A 21007-nucleotide genomic window follows, 5' to 3' on the forward strand; every position below is an offset into this window, starting at 1 on the left:
TTAGGCTTATCCAGAGGGAACGGCTCAGAAGGCCAATGTCCTTCCTTCCCACCTTACCTCCCATTTCCAACACCATGGCCCAGGATCTGAGCCCAGAAAAAAAGAAAAGTAAGCAGAGCCCCCAATGGCTGTCACTTCTGCCAAGGCGCTCCTGGCTGTTAAGAGGCAATTTCGTTCACACAACTAAGCAAAGCGCAAAAGCAGTAGCGCGGTCAGACAAGGTAGACGGCTAAACTTTCTGCGCAGCCACGCCCTCCCCAGGTGGTACGGGTCAAGCAAGGTCTCGCGATTAGCGCTCGGCGGTTACGTCACTTCCGTTGCCTCCGCGGCCTGGTCGCTAAATAAAGTTACCACTTCCGGGTTCGCTGAGGCCGCCTGCGGCGGCGCGGGCGTCCGTGTTCGCTCGTCTCCTGTCTATGGAGTCAGTTGGTGTCGGCGGCGGCGCGGAGGCAGCAGGCGGTGTCCAAGTGGGGGCCTTTGCCCCGCCAGGATGTTACCGGGCTTGGCCGCCGCCGCTGCGGCCCACAGATGTAGCTGGTCCTCCCTGTGCCGGCTCCGTCTGCGCTGCAGGGCGGCGGCCCGCGGCTCCAGCGACCGCCGGGGTGAGTGTCCTGCGCCGGCCGCTGACTCCGCGGAAGCCGGATTGGAAGAGAAGGCCGGGCTCGGCGCTGGGCGCCTCGCCTCGGGCAGTACGCCGCCTTGCCCTTTCCCGACCCCAGAACCTTATTTTCGGGTGTCCGCCTTTGCCGTTCAGCCTGCCCAGCCGGCGGGGGCCCCTCCAGGCCTCCCTGATCCGGGTCTCGCCTGTGGTCCTAGCATGGCCCCCTCGGGCACCTGGGGGCAGTTCTCGGGCCGTGTAGCATCCACGAAACTGACCACCTCGTTTCAGACAAAATGTTACGTGAGCATCGCGCTGCCCGGCATGACCGCCCGCTCCCCAGGCCGTGGGAAATTGCTGAGTCCACAGGGTTCCAGGGCCTTTTGAGCTCACTGCCTTACCTTCATGGAGCGCTTTTGATCGAGTAGATTTTCTTACCCTGTTCCTTTTCTCATACTCCCAAGTTGTTTTATTAAATTTTATAAGGAAGAAGTTGGGGGTTGCTACTCAACATTTACGAGTCATTCTTTAATATGAGGGTATGACCATCCCACAATTATTGAATGAGCCCAGTTCGGTTGAACAACTTTTTGGTGAAATAAGTGTCTGCTGGAGCTGCAACCCAGAAAACAGTGGTTGTCGGGAGTTTTTATCCCTCATTTTCAACATTCTGACTCAAATTTTAATTGACAGTTTACAAAATAACATTGAACTTTCAAGTTTTAGTCAGGCGTACCTCCGTTTTTGGCGTCATTGGCTTACCGTAGGTTGCTTGACACTTGCGAGCTGATAGTAGCAATGAGGGAGAGAGAGAAGCAAACCCACCCCTGATCTAATCCCCCAGGATCTTGGGGATGAAAAGAGTGTTTACAGAAACATTTCCCCAAAATTGATGTTTGAAAAAACTTGTGGCATGTTTGTACCTTGCAGTAGCAGTTGAAAGTCGTAGTCATTCAAGTTTGTAAGTAGCATAAGCTATAATGATGCCTGCGCTGTGCAGTTATTTTAGAGTATGGTCCTGTCTTTTATTTGCAATAAATGTACAAACTTGCTCTTAAAATTTCTAAAGGGTTAATTTTAACAGCACTGTTCTTGGGGCTTTTTGGTAGTGATAAAAACTTGTAACTGTGGAGTTTTCCTATAATGGAAATATACCTGATTTTCTTGTGAACAGAATGATTCATTTGGTTGTGCTCTACTCCGAAATCCCCAGCTAAACTTTATTGCTTCCATTGACCAAGCAGTTTTGGCATTTTACACTTAAATTAGGTGGAGTGGCTGTTGGATTTAGTCTAAACTGCCCTTTAACTGTTGGTAAAAAGAAGTTGAAAGAGTGTAATTTGTAATTCATTATGCTCTGTAGCTGCCATGTTCAAGATTATGTGCTCTGTCTCATCTCTCCGTGAACCACAGATAATAATCACCTATCTCACCAGTCAGAATGACTGCAAAGTTGTTCGCAGTGTTTAGTACCAAAAAATTAAAATGTGTTTTCATGCTTAAAAACAGTAGATTTAGAAAATAGCCTTGTTGGTGCAAATTTAGTTTCAGAAATACTGAAACAGTTTTTGAAAGGGCAACCATAATGATGATAAAACTTAAAAAATATTATTTAGAAAGAGTACTAGTTAAGTTGGGTGCACGTAAGAAAATATTTAAAGAACTTGGGAAAAACATTCTAAAAATAAATGTTTTTCTTTGTTGAGAAATTTAGTTTATGCTTCTAAAACTCTGGTGTGGCTGGGAAGAACTTAAAGAATAAGTAGAGGAGGAAACCTTGAGGGAAACAACTACTTCATTTGTATACTTAAAAATGAGAAATGTCGGACTTCCTAGGTGGCGCAGTGGTTAAGAATCCGCCTGACAATGCAGAGGTCACGGGTTCGATCCCAGCTCCAGGAAGATCCCACATGCCTCGGAGCAACTAAGCCCGCGTGCCAAAAAAAAAAAAAAAAAAAAAAAAAAAAAAAAAAAAAAAAAATGAGAAATGTCTTTGGGTCAAACTAACGCTGAAGACATTTAAAGGCAAAAAGGAAAACAATATTCTAGTGCAGCTCTCTCCAAAAGAAATATAATGTGAACCGTTTATGTAATTTTTATTTGTCTGATAGCCACATTTTAAAAAGTAAACAAAGGGAGTCCAACTCGAGGATGGAAGATGCCTTAGAGGACTGGGGCGGGGAGGGTGGGGGGGACTCGAGGGGGGGGAGTCAAGGAAGGGAGGGAATACGGGGATATGTGTATAAAAACAGATGATTGAACCTGGTGTACCCCCCAAAAAGTAAAAAAAATAAATAAAAATTCTAAAAAAAAAAAAAAGAAATAAATTACATAGGTAACTGTCAAAAAAAAAAAGTAAGACATGAAAATAATTTTATTAATATATTTTAATCAGTATATTCAAAATATTTCAACATGTAATCATTATAAAAATTCTTGAGATATTTTACATTATCTTTTTGTACTGTCTCTGCAGTCAAGTGTGTATTTTACACTTACAGTACACCTTAGCTCATACTGTTCACGTTTCAAGTGCTCAGTAAACAGTGACTACTGTATTGGACAGTGCAGTTATAGAGTTAGTAGCCCTGATTTGTAAAGAATTTTTACAAACCAATGTACATTCCAGTAGAAAAATGGGCAAAGGAAATGAATGCTTTCATAAAGTAGCCAATAAAAATGCAAAAATATTCCATACTTACTAATAAGCATAGAAATATGTCTAAAGGATTTACTACTTATTGTCTATCTCATAATAGCTAAGTTTTTCATAGTGATACTTCATATTGAGGGTGCAGGAAAGCAGGAACTCTCTTACTACTGATTGGGACATATAGTTAGTTGAACAGTGTTTTGGAGGTCAGTTATTCTTTGTATTAAAAAGAACTTTAAAGGTATATGCCTTCTCACCCAACAGTTCTGTTTAAAGGGATTTGCTTTCAAGAAACAGATACATATTAAAGTCTGTGCACAACTTTATTATTAATAGTAGTAAATAGGTAACATTTACAGTTATGAAGAGTTGAAAGCATATTATGGTACAGTTATTTAGGGCTGGTGATAGATGCAACCATTTTTTAAAAAATCATAATTTAGAAGAATAGTGACGTGGGAAAATGCTCTTGATGTATATTAGGTAAAACTAGAAAAAATGCAGTAAGAATATATACTATGATATTAGTAGTGACTTTCTTTAGAAAATTTTTTTTATTAACTGTAGTGTTTTTCAAATGATTTACATAAACATACTTTTAAATAATAAAAATATTACTTAGTTTCTCTAGTAAATATACCCTTTTAAAAAAAAAGTTGTTTTGGCTTTGCATAAGCAGTTATTTTTTCATGTATTTATGCCTTGCCTCATTTGACAAAGATTTGAGATGGGAGGGTGCTCCTTTAAGGACTACATGTCAAGTCAACAGATACACGCTTTTGCTTAAATTCGAGATTAATAAAAGTATAGCTTTTAAATAAAAAGATAGAAATTGAACTGTGTGTTTTTAAATTTGTCTTCAATCTGCTAGTATTACCATATGAAAAGTAGAGTGGGAATTTAACTCCTTAAATAACTAATAGGAACACTGACAGTTATAAAAACCATTTTGGCAGGCTAATAGCATGATTCTGTGTAGTTCGGGTTGATGATAGGGTTACCTGTAAAATGAGGTTAACCACTGTGTGTGCTTCATAGGGTTTTTGTGAGTGAGGATCATTCAGGAAAGAGGTACCAGGCATTGTAGTTGCTGGTGGTGTAGTACTGAACAAGACGGACACAGTTTCCACCTTTTTTTGGAAATGAGGAATAAGAAAACATATGTAAATGCTGTAAAGGAAATAAGCAGAGTGATGGGCTAGAAGATAGCCAGCAGGGGCCATTTCATTAGCTAGACTGGCCTGGGACTTCAGCTTTTCTGAGGAGGTGGTAACTGAGCCAAGGCATGAAAAATGAAAATGAGCAAGCCAGGTGAAGATCTGGGGCAAAGAGCAATCCAGGCAGGGCAAATAGAAACCCTAAAGACTAGACTTGTATTCAGGAGCAGAAATGTGCTGTAGCTGGGGTATGGTTGGAAGGGGAGGGTGTGTGAAACGAGATTTGAGAGGCATCATAGCCTTTTGGGCCATAGGTTTAAAAAAAAAAAAGAGGAAATGTTTTAAAAAATATCATTCTGACTGCTGTGTAAGAATGGATTGGAAAGGGGAGAGTGTAAATAAGGAGATCATTAGGGGACTATTAGAATAATCTACACAAAGAAGATTGTGGTTGGGCCATGGTAGTTAGCAATGGAGATGGAGAGATGTAGATGGCTTTGAGGTATGTTTTGGGATATAAATTATAGTGTGATAATACAGGTAAAGCATTTAGGACAGTGGCACTTGGCAAATCCTTAATGTATTAAATATTGGGTTTCCCCCCCTTTCTCTAAGCAAATAACAAGTATTAAGCAAGGCGACAGTAGAGTTTTATGCCAGGATGCAGTACAGGAAGTTGTGTATTCTTTACATACTCCAAAAAAAAAAAAAAAAAAGTGGATTCCCAATTGCTTACTCTGTTCTGGTGAAAAATCACATCAGCAATAGTCCTGAAGGTTGAGTCACCTGGTCTAGGTCACACTTTTGCTTGCGGATGATTAGGCATAAAAGGGATTTTCCTTCATTTCTTGCTAGCTGAAAGCATAAAAGTAAACAGAAGACAGTATGTTACTATTAGCAGTATAATATTAGATTTAACAATGGATATGTTTTTAATTTTAAATTTTAGGCATTTGGGGAAAATACAGAAACGTATAAGGTATAGAGTAAAAATTATGCATAATCCAGATATTTAACCAGTAGCATTTTTGAATAGTTGAAATCAACCTGTATTGTTTTGTCTCCTTTTTTTAATGCAACATCATGATCCAGTTATACACACTCATGCACACACACACACACACACGCACATATATGCTTATATATATTCTTTTTCAGATTCTTTTCCATTGTAGGTTATTATAGATATTGAATATAGTTACCTGTGCTTTCCAGTAGGTCCTTGTTGTTTATCTATTTTATATATAGTAGTGCATATATGTTAATCCCAAGGTCCTAATTTATTCCTCCCTGCCCTTTCCCCTTTGGTAACGGTAAGTTTGTTTTCTATATCTCTAAGTCTGTTTCTGTCTTGTAAATAAGTTTATTTGTATCATTTTTTAGATTCCACATGTAAGTGATATCATATGATATTTGTCTTTCTCCAACTTACTTCACTTAGTATGATAATCTCTAGGTCCATCCATCTGCAGTGATCTCTCTCTCTTTTTTTTAAATGTTTATTTATTTGGCTGTGCTGAGATTAGTTGTGTCATGCAGGGTCTTCGTTGCCTCATGTGGGATATTTAGTTGCAGCATGCGGGATCTAGTTCCCTGACCAGGGATCGAACCTGGGCCCCCTGCATTGGGAGCACAGAGTCTTAACCACTGGACCACCAGGGAAGTCCCTTCAATGGTCTCTTAAGTAAAGAGATTGATCTCTGGAAGACTTAGGTACAAGTTTGTCTCTGGTCCCGAAATTAGCCTGAAGCAAAACATTTTTGTTTGTTTTTAGTTATTGTTATTGCAGAAGCAACATACACAGTAGACAGAATTGTCAGTTTGCATAGGAGAAAAATAGTTTTTGGTATTGTAGTATGAAAAAGAAGGCTAAATTTCCTCCAAAAGCCAGAGTAAGTGGTAGGTGACAAACAAGATTGGAGAGAGAGGACAACGGGTGATCAGTTGCAGTGTCATTAGGAGCTGCAGAGGCAGTAACAGTAAAATAAAAGCGGAGAAAAGTGATGCGACTGGACTGATAAGATACCAGTAGCTCTGCAGTCTTGATGGAACAGCTCTTGTATATACAGCAATGGGAGTTCCTTGTCCAGGCACATAGAGTAGTGAGCACCAAACTAAAGACTATCTTTACCATAATAGTTTCTTTTAGAAATCATCTTGAAGAAAGGGTATGAATGGTGGGCAATGTTTTTTACTATCTTTCTGTCTCCTAGAATTAATTAACGAATTCAGTAATTTATTCAACATATGGTTGAGTTTCTATTGCTGTGTGTTAGGTATTCTGTTTGTTTTATTGAATCAAATGTGGTCCTGTATATCTTTTAGAATATAAAATGTTAAAGGCAGTAACATATTCTGCAATTTCTGTGCAGTTTTCAGTCTTGTATTCATGCCAAATGTGTACTTTTAAAGTTGCTGATACCTGAAATTCTACTAAAGTTAAAAATTAATTACTTTTTGAAACATTGAACAAGGAAGCTATCAAGATTACTAGGAAGGTGTCAGAAGGACACAGGAGTTGGGAATTCCCTGGCTGTCCAGTGGTTAGGACTTTGTGCTTTCACTGTCAAGAGCAAGGGTTTGATCCCTGGTAAGGGAACTAAAATCCTGCCACCCAAAAAAAAAAAAAAAAGGACATAGGAGTAAATTTGAAGAGACCCCTACTGGCCCCAGATGGGATAGACAGTTTGGACATTAATCAGGATAATGACTAAAATGGATTGATATTCATCAAATAACGTTTAGATCTATGAAATCATAATGATACATACACATGCAAATTATTATGTCACTGTTGCAGGATGACAGGTAGTGAACTCATTATTCTGAGAACTGGGAAATAAAGGGAAAGAATTAAGCACTCAGCTTGACTTTCCTATATGAACTGTACTGCTAACCAAATACATGAAGGGAGTTTTCTCTTTGTAGAAGTATTCTGACTAATAAATGAAGTGATAAAACTATAATATCACCGTTTTGTAGCCACTTAATGAATAAATGATTCTAGGGATTGAACAACAGCAGACACTATCACAAATAGAGACAACCAGATATTATGTGGCTTCTGGTTAAAGAACACATCACCACTTATCAAGTAGTGTTGTCCTAATAAAAAGGAACATGAATTTGGATAAAGCCTTTATATCCATCAATTTATAAAACATGTAGAAGTACAGGTTAAACGACACCATGGGAATTAAACCAGTAAAATTCAGACTGGCAAACTACCAAGACAAAAATTTAGGACAAAGAGCTGGTTTCTTCAGTATAAAAATTGCTCTAAAACACATCCTGTAGAAAAGACTTAAAAGATATCTCAGTCAATTGCAGTATGTGGACCAAATTAGGATCTGTTCACACACACAAAAATTACAACACTTGTAACAGTGGAAATTGGAAATTGAGGATATTTGATGATATTAAGGGGTTTTTTTTAACTTGCAATGGTGGTATAGCCATGTTTTAAAAAAATTTCTTATCAGAATGCATACTGAAATATTTTGTGAATGAAATTGTTTTATGTCTGAGATTTACATCAAATTAATATGTAGGTGAGGAGATACTGGTGCAGGTAGAGATGAAACATGGTTGGCCACGAATTGATAATTGTTGAAGCAATGAGTATGTATATGTTTATTGTACAGTTTTGTCTGCCTTTGCATATATTTGAAATTTTGTGTAATAAAATGTTTTAAAAATTAAGGAGAACCTTGAAAAAGATCTAGGATCAAGTCACAAAAACTGTCATTTTCTGAGGAAGGATTTTTAGACTGTAGTAATCCCTCTTTAAACACCTTAGCACAATCTCTATGGAAGCATTTTATCAGGGGGTGAAAAAAAAATGTTGGTGCCATTTTGTTTTTGTTAGGTAATAATCACAAAAGATATTTTGAATAGGGCTGACAAGTCAGAACACCAGTGGTGAAGAAGATGCTTTCCTAGAGGTTGGGTTTCTTAGGATAATTTGCTTTAACCCTTTCTTCACTAATTAATTTTGCTTGTAGGCTACATATTTTAATGTGCAAGAAGATACATTGTTACATTCCCTTTACTCAGCCTTTAATAAGTAGAGGCAAATGATTAAAGAAAACATACTAGGCCGTAAACAAATATTTGCCAAGTAAGTGAAAGATTAAGTTGGCATCAGAAAGTATTTTAAGAAAACAAGTTCTAAGCCTTAAATTCGAGTGAATACTTAGGCTGACTTATGTCCCTCATGATTTTCAGGTTATCTTCAGTGTTCACAATAATTGATGTTCCTGATGAATTCTCTGAGCCATTAAAAAAGATTTATTTTTTGGGTTTGGAAGGCGGTCTACACATGCACATTCATGAATTAACATTTTTGGAGGATCATTATTAAGCAGTTAGAAAAGTTTCAAGTCTTAAATGTTTAACCCTCCACTCTTGGAGAAACTTGACTGTTTCTAATAATATAATTTCATTATTTCCCCTAAAACTTTAGAAAATATATAAATTATACCTAAACAGTTTTTTGAGTTTTAAGTACTCAGCATAAAAAAATAAAAGCGAGAGAGGGTCACACAAGAATAGAGACAGATAGGTTTACTTTTCTTCCACTTTAATGCAAATGTGGAATATATTTTTCTTCTGTATTTCAGCCCTCTAAAGCCCACAGTCAACCCAGATGCAGGAGCTAAAGTGCTTTGTAATTAGTCTTCTATTCTTCCCTCAATTAGAATTCCCATATACTGAGAAATCTCACCAAATGTTGATCTAATTATCTGATTTTAAAAAATCAGTGACAGTATGAATGACTGATTAATATAGTTGACATATTGATTGTGAAATGAAAGAGGACTTAATCTCCAACTAGCAGAAGGAAGATGCAGGGTAATTTTGAGTAGGACACCCTCCTGACCTTCCCCCTTTCAGAGTTCTTATTCTGAAAAGACATTATGCCATTTTTTTTCGCATGCAACCAGCATACAAAATAAAGAGTATCTTTTATATGACCGGAGACTTTTCAGAATAGCTGAATAACTTGAATGTTTTATTTAATTTTATGTAATTTTAAGTTTTCATATAAATTGCAAATTAGGAGAAAAAAAGGAATATTATCTTTACTTTTCCTTTACAAAATATAGACCCTGTATACCTAGGGGGTCAATGGAATACCTCCATGGAAACGGTGGCTTAGCATTGTGCATTTGGATATTTAGCAGAATGAAAGTTTTACTGTTATTTTATTCTGTAAAATTATTCTCTTTCTAATCATGTTTTATTGGGTATAAAAATCCTTATTATTAGTTTCTTTGAAATTAAAAAAAATTTTTTTTCTTTTAGAACGACAGAATTTAGTGACATTTGGAAGCTTTTCAAACATTGTTCCCTGTTGTACACTGAATCAAGTAAAGTTATATTCCACAAATGTTCAGAAAGAAGGACAGGGATCACAAACTCATAAAATGGAAAAAGTACCATCATTTGATGAAGCAGGTATGTATCTTTTAAAATAGTTTTTTTCTGTATACAGGAATAGTTTGCATAAGATTATTTGTTCCTTGAATGTTTGATAGAACTTACATGTAAAACCATTTGGACTAGTGTTTTCTTGGTGAGGAGTCATTAAACTGCTAACTTAATTTCTTGTAATTTTTCTATTTCTTTTTGACTCAATTTCAGTAAATTCTGCCTTTTTCTAGGAACTTATCTACTTCAACCAAATTTTTAATTTATTGACATAAAGTTCATAGTACTCTCTATATACTTTCAGTAGCATATGTAGTTACACCCTTTTTTTTCCATTCCTAGTGGTGTTTGTCTTATTTTCTTGATTAATTTTGCCAGAGCTTTGTCCATTTTATTATTTTTCCAAGTAATATTTTTTTTTACTTTGAATCCTTGTATTGTGTTTCCTATTTCATTGATTTCTACTCTTCCCTTAGCTATATTCTCCTTTCTGCTTCCTTTGTATCTACCCTGTTATTCAATTTTTAACTATCAGTTAGCTATTTTGCTCATTAATTTGGAATGTTTCTTCTTTTCTAAAGTAGGAATTTAAGCCATAATAATTCTGATGGTAGATTTGATATGTCTTTTAGTTCTACCTACAATTTTGCATTGTATATTTTGAGGCCATATTATTAGATGCATACACATTTAGAATTGTTACATAACATTTTTTGGGCCTTCTTGCTTTATTTTCCATGTCTCTAAACCTCTCTGGCATACTATGTATTTCTTTATCTTTCTGGCCTGGATCCTGGATTATTTCCTTAGATCTACCTTGTTCACTAAGTCCCTCTTTAGGTGCCTCTAATCTGCTGGTTGGTACATATGTTGAGTTTTTTAATTTTAATGATTATATTTTTCATTTCTAAAAATTATTTTTATTTTTCACCTTGCTTGGTTGGTCTCTTGTTCCTTGCTTATGTTTTCAAACTTCTCTCTTATTAGGCATGTTAAACATAGCTATTTTATATTCTGTGACTGCAAATTCTGCTATCTGAAACCTTTTGGTTCTTACTGTATTATCTTTTTCCTCCATTTCTTGCTCTCATTTATGATGCCGTCTGTTTTTAAACTGAAAATTGTTCATTTTCCATGTAGGTTTATATCTTGGAACTATTTGACATCTCTGATTGAGAATGTGTTCCTGCATAGAGAGCTTGCATTTGCCTCTGTTAGCTGCTGGGGACACAGCTTGGGACCACATTAAATTAAATCGTCAGCTTAAGATTTTTGGACCATGTTGGTAGCATGAATTCAGACTATAAATGTGTGAGCTGCCTCATCCTTAGGATTTTCAGGGGAGTCTTTTTCTTCTCCACTATGTAACACCAGAGTAGGTGCAGGCTTGCTTCCTTGCTGTCCCCTTCTCTGTATGTTTTTTCTAGGTCACAGTAATGCCAAGTGTCTGGCTTTTTTGGGGTATCTCCTGTTAGACTCTCCATCTTTAGCAGAAGCCGGTTTTATTCTTTGTTCTTCCATGCCATGGAAGTAGAAGCTCAAAGGATGTAAGCTTCAACAGAAATCATCTGGGAAAAAACTGGCTTTGGTGTGCTCTCTTATTCTGTAGAGGTCCTGCTTTCCCTTCATTTTTGCCCTCTTCAGATCATTTTGCTGGCTTAGCAGTGCATTTGAAAACATTTTTTTAGGATATCTAGTCTTCTGTGTGGTATTAAAAAGAAGTCCTTTATTTATTCATTAATTTATTCAAGGAATATTTATTGGGCAGTTTTTATATGGCAGCAAATGAGAATGACTCTCAGAGTTTATATTCTCTTTATCACTAAAATAGAAGATTAAGCAAAAAAGTAGTATAGTAAGTACTGTGATAGAAGAAATACTGTGTGCTGGAGGGACACCTGAGTCTTGAGTGGTTGAGGAAGGTTTCCATAAGGAAATGATATCTAGTTAGTGACCTGAAAGTAGGCATTGGTGTGATGAATGGTGGAGAAAAAAAGGTACCACTGGAAGTAATTTAGTGTGACTAGACTAGTGAGTAGAGGACCTCATGGTGGGGTTGGTAGTTTTGAAAGTAGAAGGGGTGGGCTTCCCTGGTAGTACAGTGGTTAAGAATCCACCTGCCAATGTAGGGTACATGGGTTCGAGCCCTGTTCTGGGAAGATCCCACATGCCGAGGAGCAACTAAGCCCATGCGCCACAACTCCTGAGCCTGCGCTCTAGAACCCACGAGCCACAACTAATGATGAGCACACGCTCTGCAACTACTGAAGCCCATGTGCCTAGAGCTCATGCTCCGCAGCAAGAGAAGCCACCACAATGAGAATCACGCGCACCGCAACGAAGAGCAGCCCCTTCTCTGCAACTACAGAAAGCCCGTGCACAGCAAAGAAGACCCAACACAGCCAATAAATAAAAACAAATTAAGTAATTAATTAAAAAAATAAGATTTAGAAAGTACAAGGGGTGAAACTCAGGAGGTAAACATTAGTCAGATCAAGGTTTTGTTCGGGAGTCTGTTTCGTAGGCAGTGGAAATCTATTGTAGTATGTTAAGTAGAGGAAGTACTTAATCAGATTTAAGATTTTAGAAAGATAACTAGATGCAGACTGGAAAACAGGGGCAGACTGGAAAACAGATTGCAAAGGAGGGAGACTGAAACAGTAATACAAATGAGACTCTAGGTTAATGGCAGTGATTTTTTTAAGGGAGTAGGTGAATATGAGATTTGGGAGCTGAATGATTAAGACCTGGTGATTGAATTTGGGGGACTGAAAGAGAGAGGGTCAAGTAAAGGACAGTGCATAGTTACTGGATTGGATTGGGTGATTGTGTTGGTGATTTCATTGACTTCTAAAATTAGGAATACCAAAGCTGGAGTATATATTAATGAGAAGTTGAGGATTCAGTCTTGGATATCTGAATTATAGGTGCTTCTGGGGCATCTTAACAGATGACTAGTAGACACTTGGTTTTTACTGTTTTTCTACTGTGAGACATGATATCTTGGCTGGATTACTACAGTAGCCTCTCCCTGGGTTCCTTGCTTCCACTCTTACTTTCTCATTATATTTCAGCCAAACTAGTCTCCTTTCGGTTCTTAGAAAATACCAAATGTGTTCTTTTTTTAAAAAAAAAAAATTTATTTATTTATTTGGTTGCACCGGGTCTTAGTTGCGTCAGGCAGGCTCCTTTAGTTATGGCTTGCAGACTCCTTACTTGTGGCTTGCCAGCTCCTTAGCACATGGGTTCCTTAGCTGTGGCTCGAGGGCTCCTTAGTTGGCGGCTCGAGGCCTCCTTAGCTGCGGCGTGCATGTGGGATCTAGTTCCCTGACTAGGGATCAAACCCGGGACCCCTTACATTGGGTGCATGGAGTCTTAACCACTGCACCACCAGGGAAGTCCCCCAGACTTGTTCTCGTTGTAGGGTGTTTGCTCTAGTTGCTTTCCCTTTCCAAGATGCCCTTGTTTGTGTGGTTGACCCCTTTTGGTCATTTAAATCTTAAATGACAGGTCAGCTCTGTACACCCCCAGTCAACCGTTAATATTATACTAATTTTAATTCTCTGTGTAGATAGCATTTATTACTGACATTTTTAGTATCTGCTTTTTTCCCCCCTTTGTTTCCAAGCCTCATGATAGCAGGAACTTCAGTGCCTAGAGTAGTAGTTTGCAGATAATAGGAGTTCAATAAATTTTGTGAATGAGTGAATGCATAGAGTTCTAACCAGGGAATAGAGATTTAGGAGTTATAGCTACACCCAGGTGGTATCCGAAGTCATGAGTGTTTGAGACAGTACGGGGAGAGTTTAGATTGGGGAAATTTAAGAGCTAGTACAAAATCCCTAGTGAGTAAGGGACAGGTGGAAGATGAGGAGCTTGCAAAGAATACTTGAGGAGGAGCAGTCTGGAGAGGTAGGAGAAAAGCCAAGGAAAGTATGGTGTTAGGAAAAGAGAGTATTTGAAGAAAAATAAACATTTCAAGACTGTCTTTCCTTTAGTCGGATGTCTTTCACAGGGAGGATTTTACAGATTCCTTGAGAAACCTGTGTTTATATTTGTGATGCCTGTTTTTCATCCTTTTCCATAAGCTTCATCTTCTCTTTGGGCTTACTGTGCAGTTTTAGCCAGTTTCTTCTCTTTTCCTTGTGGTGGTGGAGAAGAAATGCTGGCGTACTTATTGATTGAGAGTTTGATATTAGAGGATGAAGAAATGGAGAGTGTATGAGTCCCTAAGTTCCAGAAATAGGCATATTTATTAGAACATTGGAATGGGAGAAGAAACAGGTGATGAAATAATATAATTAAAGGTAAAACATGTTATAATGCTCTTCTGAGGTGAACATGGACTCAGGCAAAAATATTTAATGTTGGTTCCACTATACAAAATGCTTGAAATTGAAACCTATAACTAGGTTTCTTTTTTCTCTGCTGACTGAAATTAAAATGTTAGTTTATTTTATTATATTAGGACTACATTGTTTATTGATGGTTTTATTTTGGGCTCAATTTTTCAGAATTTGCTTAGGCCAAATTAGACCTTGTTAGCCATCAGATAGACAGCAAGTAATTGCTTGATTGAAAGATAATTTGTATATTTAAGAGTTTGAGATTGACTTTTGAATAATTCAAATCACATGATAAAGTCAGAAACAGCTCATTAAGAGGCAGAGACTTGCTAAGGAAGCCTTAAGTTTTTAAGGAGCATTCAGATGTTTTAAATTTTAGTAAAATCAGTTTTAATTTTGCTAATGACAGCAGATGTGTGGCAAACAGCCAGGGCTTGAGCTTAAAACAAATGTCTAGAGATATTCATGGATAGAATGTCTGTTTACTTATTGAAATCATAAAGATTCTACTCCAGTGATCCAGTGTAAGTTTATTAAGATAGTGGTATGCAGAAAAAGTATTCATACATGTATTTGAGCCATTTACTAGAATTTCTTGTTTGTGATTCTTTTGGGTGGCTTGCGGGGTCTTAGTTCCCCAACCAGGGATTGAACCCGGGCCACAGCAATGAAAGCCCAGAATCCTAGACCTCCTTGTGATTCTTAATGCTGTATCATTGGTAATGTCTAGACAGTTTGTGTAGAGAGGAATATCCAGAAATATCAGTTTTAGAGCAACTCATTTTATGTGATTTGTTTGAATGACTTTGATCATTGTAGAAAGGAGGGCTGTCTGTGAAACTTTAGACAGTAGATTTCAGTTCAGATACAGGTGAGTGTTGAAAGCTTATTATTCTACTATCCCGTCCTTCACTATTCCCTGCCCAGGGCTCTATTCCCCAAAACAGAATTTTAAGTAATTGATATATAGGTACTATAGATAAAGGTGCTTTAGAATTTGCTGTGTATCTAGACAAAAATAAAATAACATATAACTGATCAGTGTCAAATGATATAAGCCGTAGTTATTAATTAAATAGAAGTGTTTTTAAGCCCCCCCCCCCCCCCTTTTAAACTAATATGCTGTCATAACCTACTTAGGAGCCTTTTTGGACTTTCTGTACAGATTTTAGTTATCAAAACATACCATGTTAAGTAATTTCCCTAGTGGCTTTTGCTGAAAAGTAATTAAGAAATATACTGGGCTTCCTAGGTGGCGCAGTGGTTAAGAATCCCCCTGCCAATGCAGGGGACATGGGTTTGATCCCTGCTCCAGGAAGATCCCACATGCCGCAGAGCAACTAAGCCCATGCACCACAGCTATTGAGCCCATGTGCTGCAACTACTGAAGCCCATGCGCCTAGAGCCCGTGCTCCGCAACAAGAGAAGCCACGGCAATGAGGAATCCTCGCACCACAACGAAGAGTAGCCCCAGCTCACTGCAACTAAAAGAAAGCCTGCGCACAGCAAAAAAGACCCAACACAGCCAATAAAATAAATAAATAAAGTAAATTAATTAATTAATTAAAAAATATACTAACAATTACATGTAAGATTTTTTTGCTTTTATTTCAGAGTTTTGCCTTTGTTAGTACCTATTCTGTTGACATTTAATTTATACATAAGAGTATTAAAAGAAGGTAAATCAGTAGATAGGAAGAAATTCTGATCAAAATAGCAATAGCATTGTTGAATGGGTGCTCTGAGGTAACTGTTCTGCTTCTCACTTATTGGAGGGATAGACAAAATATACAAAGAGAAAACTGAAGAAGTAACTGGGGTCAGAAAAAAGGTGTGTTATTTCAAAGAAGTGGAACAGAAGATGCCAGGCTCTGGGTTTGTAAGCAGACACTGGCAGCCAGGAGTTTGGCTCCTTTGGACTAATGGATCTATAAGTGCTACATGCTTAGCTAGCTGTTGAAGTCAGACTCACTGTGTGAACTTACCCACCCACCCTCATACAGGAGGCCGAAGCTAGCCTCTTCCATTTGTTACCTGAGGCTCTGTCTTGTAGGAGGCTGTTGGGTAGGGAGGCAAGAGGAAGAACAGGAACTGCAACCTGCTGTTTGCTGGCTTGGAGACTGAACTGAGGCATAGGAATTTCAAACTGGCAGTGTGAGATCTGGTTCAGGACAGAAGGGTCAGATTGAGTTCTGGGCACTAGAGCATGAAGAGGAGAGTAAAAGGATCCTATTCAGAATAAGATTGCAAATTCTAAAATTTAAAAGTACACAAAGGATCATATTGCAATATATAAGTGAATCAAATCAATATGTTGTATACCTTAAACTTATAAAACATTATGTCAGTTATATCTCAATAAGTCCTAATGCTAAGAAAGCCAACAAAATCAACAATCAAATATGAATTAACTCCAGATGATGTTAAAATAACAGCCTGAATTGCTTTAAATAAGTTTAATATCCTCAAAAGAATAAATGAAGTACTCATATTTTTATTTTATTTTTAAATTTTGTTTTTGGCTGCATTGGGTCTTTGTTGCTGAGCACGAGGGCTTTCTGTAGTTGCAGCGAGCATGGGCTACTCTTCGTTGTGGTGCACAGGCTTCTCATTGCAGTGGCTTCTCTTGTTGTGGAGCACAGGCTCTAGGTGCACGGGGCTTCAGTAGTTGTGGCGCATGGGCTCAGTAGTTGTGGCGCATGGGCCTAGTTTCTCCGAGGCATGTGGGATCTTCCCGGCTCAGGGATCGAACCTGTGTGCCCTGCATTGGCAGATGGATTCTTAACCACTGCACCACCAGGGAAGTCCCGAAGTACTCATATTTGGAAACACACACTGGCAGAAATAAAAGCAGAACAAGGAAATCTGGAAAAGAGCCAACTAGAGAGCTTAGAAATGAAAATGTAATCACTAAAATAAGAATTTAATAGATTAAATAGCCATAGTCAAGTAGAGAATTAGTAAATTGAAATTCATCCTGAATGCACATAGGAAAGCAAAAAGATTTTCCAAAAAAATGAAAAAGCTTTGAAAAGGCGTGAAGCTCTAGCCTATATTTAATAGGCATTTCAGAGAGAGAGGGAATAGAGAAATGGTGCAAAAATTATATATATAAAGAGATAATGAGAATTTTTCAGAATTTGAGAAAAACAGTCTTTAGATCAAAAGTACACTTTTAGTACAATCTTTAGATCAGAAGTACACTTTTAGTACTACAAAGGATAAATGAAAAGAAGTCCACAGATTTCAGAACTGAAACAAGAAACAACCCAACTTGAAAGCTTCCAAAGAGAAAGTTGGACTGCTATCAGTACAATTGTTGCTCTTTTGAAGTAGACTTTTTATCTGCAACAATATGCAGAAAATAAGGGAGGAGTGATTTGAAGTGATATCCATGAAAGGGTAAGAGGAAAAATAAATGTTACCCTACACTTTTACACTGGTCTAAATAATCATTTTAGACGGAAGGCAAAATAAAAACATTTCACATATATAGAGATGACTATCATTTACAAACTAACCTACCCACATTAAAAAAAAAATTCGAATATGTATTTCTGTAAGATGCAGAGTAAACTCAGAGGGAAAGAAGGGTTGGGATATAAAAGGGATAGTAAAGAGCAAGAAATGGACAAATGTGTTGGTAAAGTTAATTGTTGATAGTAAAAATTATAAACTTTTATATTAAATGCTAAAATTCTAGTCAGGAGTAATAATATAGAAGTTTTCAGTGGTTAAAGGTTTTTTTCTTGTTCAGAGGAAGGTAGAGATGGTGAATAACTTAACAGATGGTTAGAAAGATTCATAGGAAAGTATGTGTGTTAAATTTCTAAATGGAATCATGAAAACAGTAGAACTATAATCTTATCAATTTGAAACCAGCATGGGGGTGGGGTGAGAGGAGGATATAGAAAACATCAATCTAACAGATGGCAGGAAAGGCAAAATAAAAACAAAAGGAAAGAAAAAAAGGATAGTAAACTGAAGATAGAAGTCTAAATCAGGTAACAAAGTAGTCAGGTTTCACGGTGTTGCCTATGATTTATATATACTCACTCTAAATATGTAGAAATGGTTAATTTCCATTTATTTTATCATTTCCACCTCTATATAAAATAAAATCAATATTTCCTTGATTCCATTCTCTTTCCCAGCTCTTACGGAAGTTCTGATATTGCTTTCACTTCCTCATCTCCCATCCTCACTTCAGCCTGTTGCCTTCATCCCTACTCTTCCTGCTGAAACGTCCTGCTGTTCTCAGAAGGTTACCTGTGATCTCCACGTTGCTGATCCAGTTTTCACTTCTATCCTCTTCCAAAAATACACAAATACCTACTTATAAATCAAATATTATTTTAAACATAGAGGTAATGTAGGAAAGTGGTTAAGAGAGTAGACTAATCAAAATGACTTGGGTTTCAGTCCTGACTGTGCTTCCGTATTAACAATACTAGCTGTGTGGCTTTGAGGGAAGTTCTAAAACTTCCTGAATAAGATGAAAATAATAATAGTACTTACCTCAGAGCAGTTTTGTGAGGATTAAATGAAACAACGCATGTAAAGCACATAGTAGTGTGTGCGGCACATGGTAAATAACTTAGTAAATGTTAGCTATTGTTAATAAGCTCTGAAATGTTATACTATTGAATGAAGATATAAATGTAGTAAGGGAAAATGTTTTAAGGGTGAGATTTTTATTACAAAATATTTGATACATAAAAAAGAAGACATGCAATGTATGTGTAAGTTAGAAAGCATAAGAAAATCATTGCCTGGGAACTTACCACCTAACCTGAGAACCTTGCATTCTTGATCACATTCTTATGATCCTTAATTCTTCTTCTTACAGTCCCTTTCACCCTGTGTATCCATGTGACTATCCTGAATTTCGTGTTTCAGTCTCTTTTTTTTCCATTCCTAAAACTTTTAGTCCACTTACATGAACTTGATACATGTGTTCTGAACAATTATGCTTGGATTGTTCATGAAAATCTCATAAGACATTAAACAAAGCTAGCCATCATCTCAAGTTAGTTCCCTGTTAACTGTTTTTACAGCACATGCATGTTAGGCAAGTATCAAAAAAAAAAAATTACAAAAGGAAAAAAAAAAAAAAAACTAAAAAAAGTTAAATACATGGGTTTTTTTGTTTTACCTCTGTGCTTGGTATCCATGAAGTAATGAATAGCAAACAATTCATTTTTACTGCATCTTTACTTGTACATTTGTTCTTAGGTTGCCTAAAACATTTAAATACAAATGAGTGTAGCAAAATAGTGAAAGCAAGACAGCGGGTAACTTTACAAATAAATGGAATGTGAACTGTTTCTGCCCTTATCCAGAGTAAATTGGGTCACAAATAAAGGAACACTTCTGTAGCTGTAGTCAGTGGTGTGCAAATTGAGACCGAGTATGCCACAGATAACATGGTTTAACATGTAATATCCATGGGATATCCATTTCTACTACAGCCTTGCAAGTGCTCCAAACCTTAAAGTACCCACAACTACACCTGTGACTAGAACCAATGATCCTTTTTATTCCCCACCAGGACAAACCAATATGTAGGCAGTTTTCTTTGCTTAGACATGGAAGCAGTTTTAACACTGGCCCTGTGAAACCACAATGTACCAGAAGTACTATACCAAACATTTATAACTTGTATAAAAATTCCACATCCCCATATTGGCCACCTCAAGATGAAAACAGATGACTCCCTAAATGTTAACTGGCTCTACTCCCCTAATATTAAACATAAAAACCACATGGGAAATATAGAAATTCAGATAGAAGTAACATAAAGCTGTCATAAATCATAAACAAAAAACTATTTGTGGGACAGCATGGATGACAAATGGTCTACTGTGTAAATTTTAGAATGAGGCAGACAAAAGTTGGAAGGCCGGTTAGTTTTCCCCTCCTTCTCCTGCTTCAGCTTTGTCTCCTTGGGTATCCGATCTCCGCAATGTCAAGTTGTCTCTCAGTAACTGCATTATTAGCGTGCTGTCTTTGTATGACTTCACTTAATGTATCAGGTTTATGTATGGCTTCATCAAATGCTGTCTTTGCAAGAGAGCAGGCTTTCTCAGGGGAGTTCAGAATCTCATAATAGAACACAGAGAAGGTAAGGGCCAGACCCAATCTGATAGGATGTGTTGGTTGCATTTCCTTTTTGCTGATTTCATAAGCTTCTTAGTATGCTTGCTGTGACTGATCCACAGTCCCTTTCTTGTCATCACCAGCAGCAGCCTCAGCCAAGTGACGGTAGTAGTCTCCTTTCATTTTCAGATAGAAGACTTTGCTCTGTGCTTGTGAAGCATTGGGGATCAAGAACTTTTCCAAAAGAGACAGTACATCATTGCAGATATCTCTTAGCTCGGTCTCAATTTTCTCTCCGTATTCTCGAGCCATCTGCTGTTTTTTCTCGGCACCTTCTGTTTTTTGCTCAATATTTGAGACGACACTCCAAGATGACCTACGGGCTCCTACAACATTTTTATAAGCAGCTGAGAAAAGATTCCAGTCCTCATTGGATAATTCAGCTCCTTGCTCAGTCACAGACTTCATGCAGGCTGCCATGTCATCATATTGCTCAGCCTGCTCAGCCAGTTTGGCCTTCTGCACCAGCTCATTTTTATCCATGACTGGTTGTTCTGTGTCCGGAGTGGGTGGTGGCGGATGGAGGGACAGAGCTTAGCAGTCTCTGGGCGGCAGCGGCGAGGCTGAGACTCTGTCCCTGGATCTCGCTGCTCACAAGCTACAGCTGCTCCACAGACACGGGGTTTCCTCTCAGTCTCTTGATTTAAAACAAAAATTTTTT

At 37.6% G+C, this 21007-nt stretch overlaps 1 protein-coding gene, 1 non-coding gene and 1 pseudogene across 3 annotated transcripts in view; 1 reads left to right on the plus strand and 2 right to left on the minus strand.

Annotated features, from left to right (window-relative positions):
• The first annotated feature begins 353 nt into the window (after positions 1-353).
• SLC30A9 (solute carrier family 30 member 9) overlaps positions 354-21007 on the plus strand; it is a 93316-nt gene continuing 72662 nt past the window's right edge. For both annotated transcript variants that reach the window (XM_057730077.1, XM_057730079.1), the window contains exons 1-2: positions 354-602; positions 9716-9868. In XM_057730077.1, the coding sequence (XP_057586060.1) occupies positions 491-602; positions 9716-9868 (265 nt within the window). In that variant the 5' untranslated portion in view covers positions 354-490. The remainder of the gene's footprint in view (positions 603-9715; positions 9869-21007) is intronic.
• Positions 5998-6070, minus strand: TRNAG-CCC (transfer RNA glycine (anticodon CCC)). Its single transcript has one exon. It is a non-coding gene; the product is annotated as a tRNA-Gly (tRNA).
• On the minus strand, positions 19648-20859 carry LOC130850487 (14-3-3 protein zeta/delta-like; annotated as a pseudogene).

Source organism: Hippopotamus amphibius, chromosome 3 (genome assembly GCF_030028045.1).
Source record: "Hippopotamus amphibius kiboko isolate mHipAmp2 chromosome 3, mHipAmp2.hap2, whole genome shotgun sequence".
NCBI lineage: Eukaryota > Metazoa > Chordata > Mammalia > Artiodactyla > Hippopotamidae > Hippopotamus > Hippopotamus amphibius.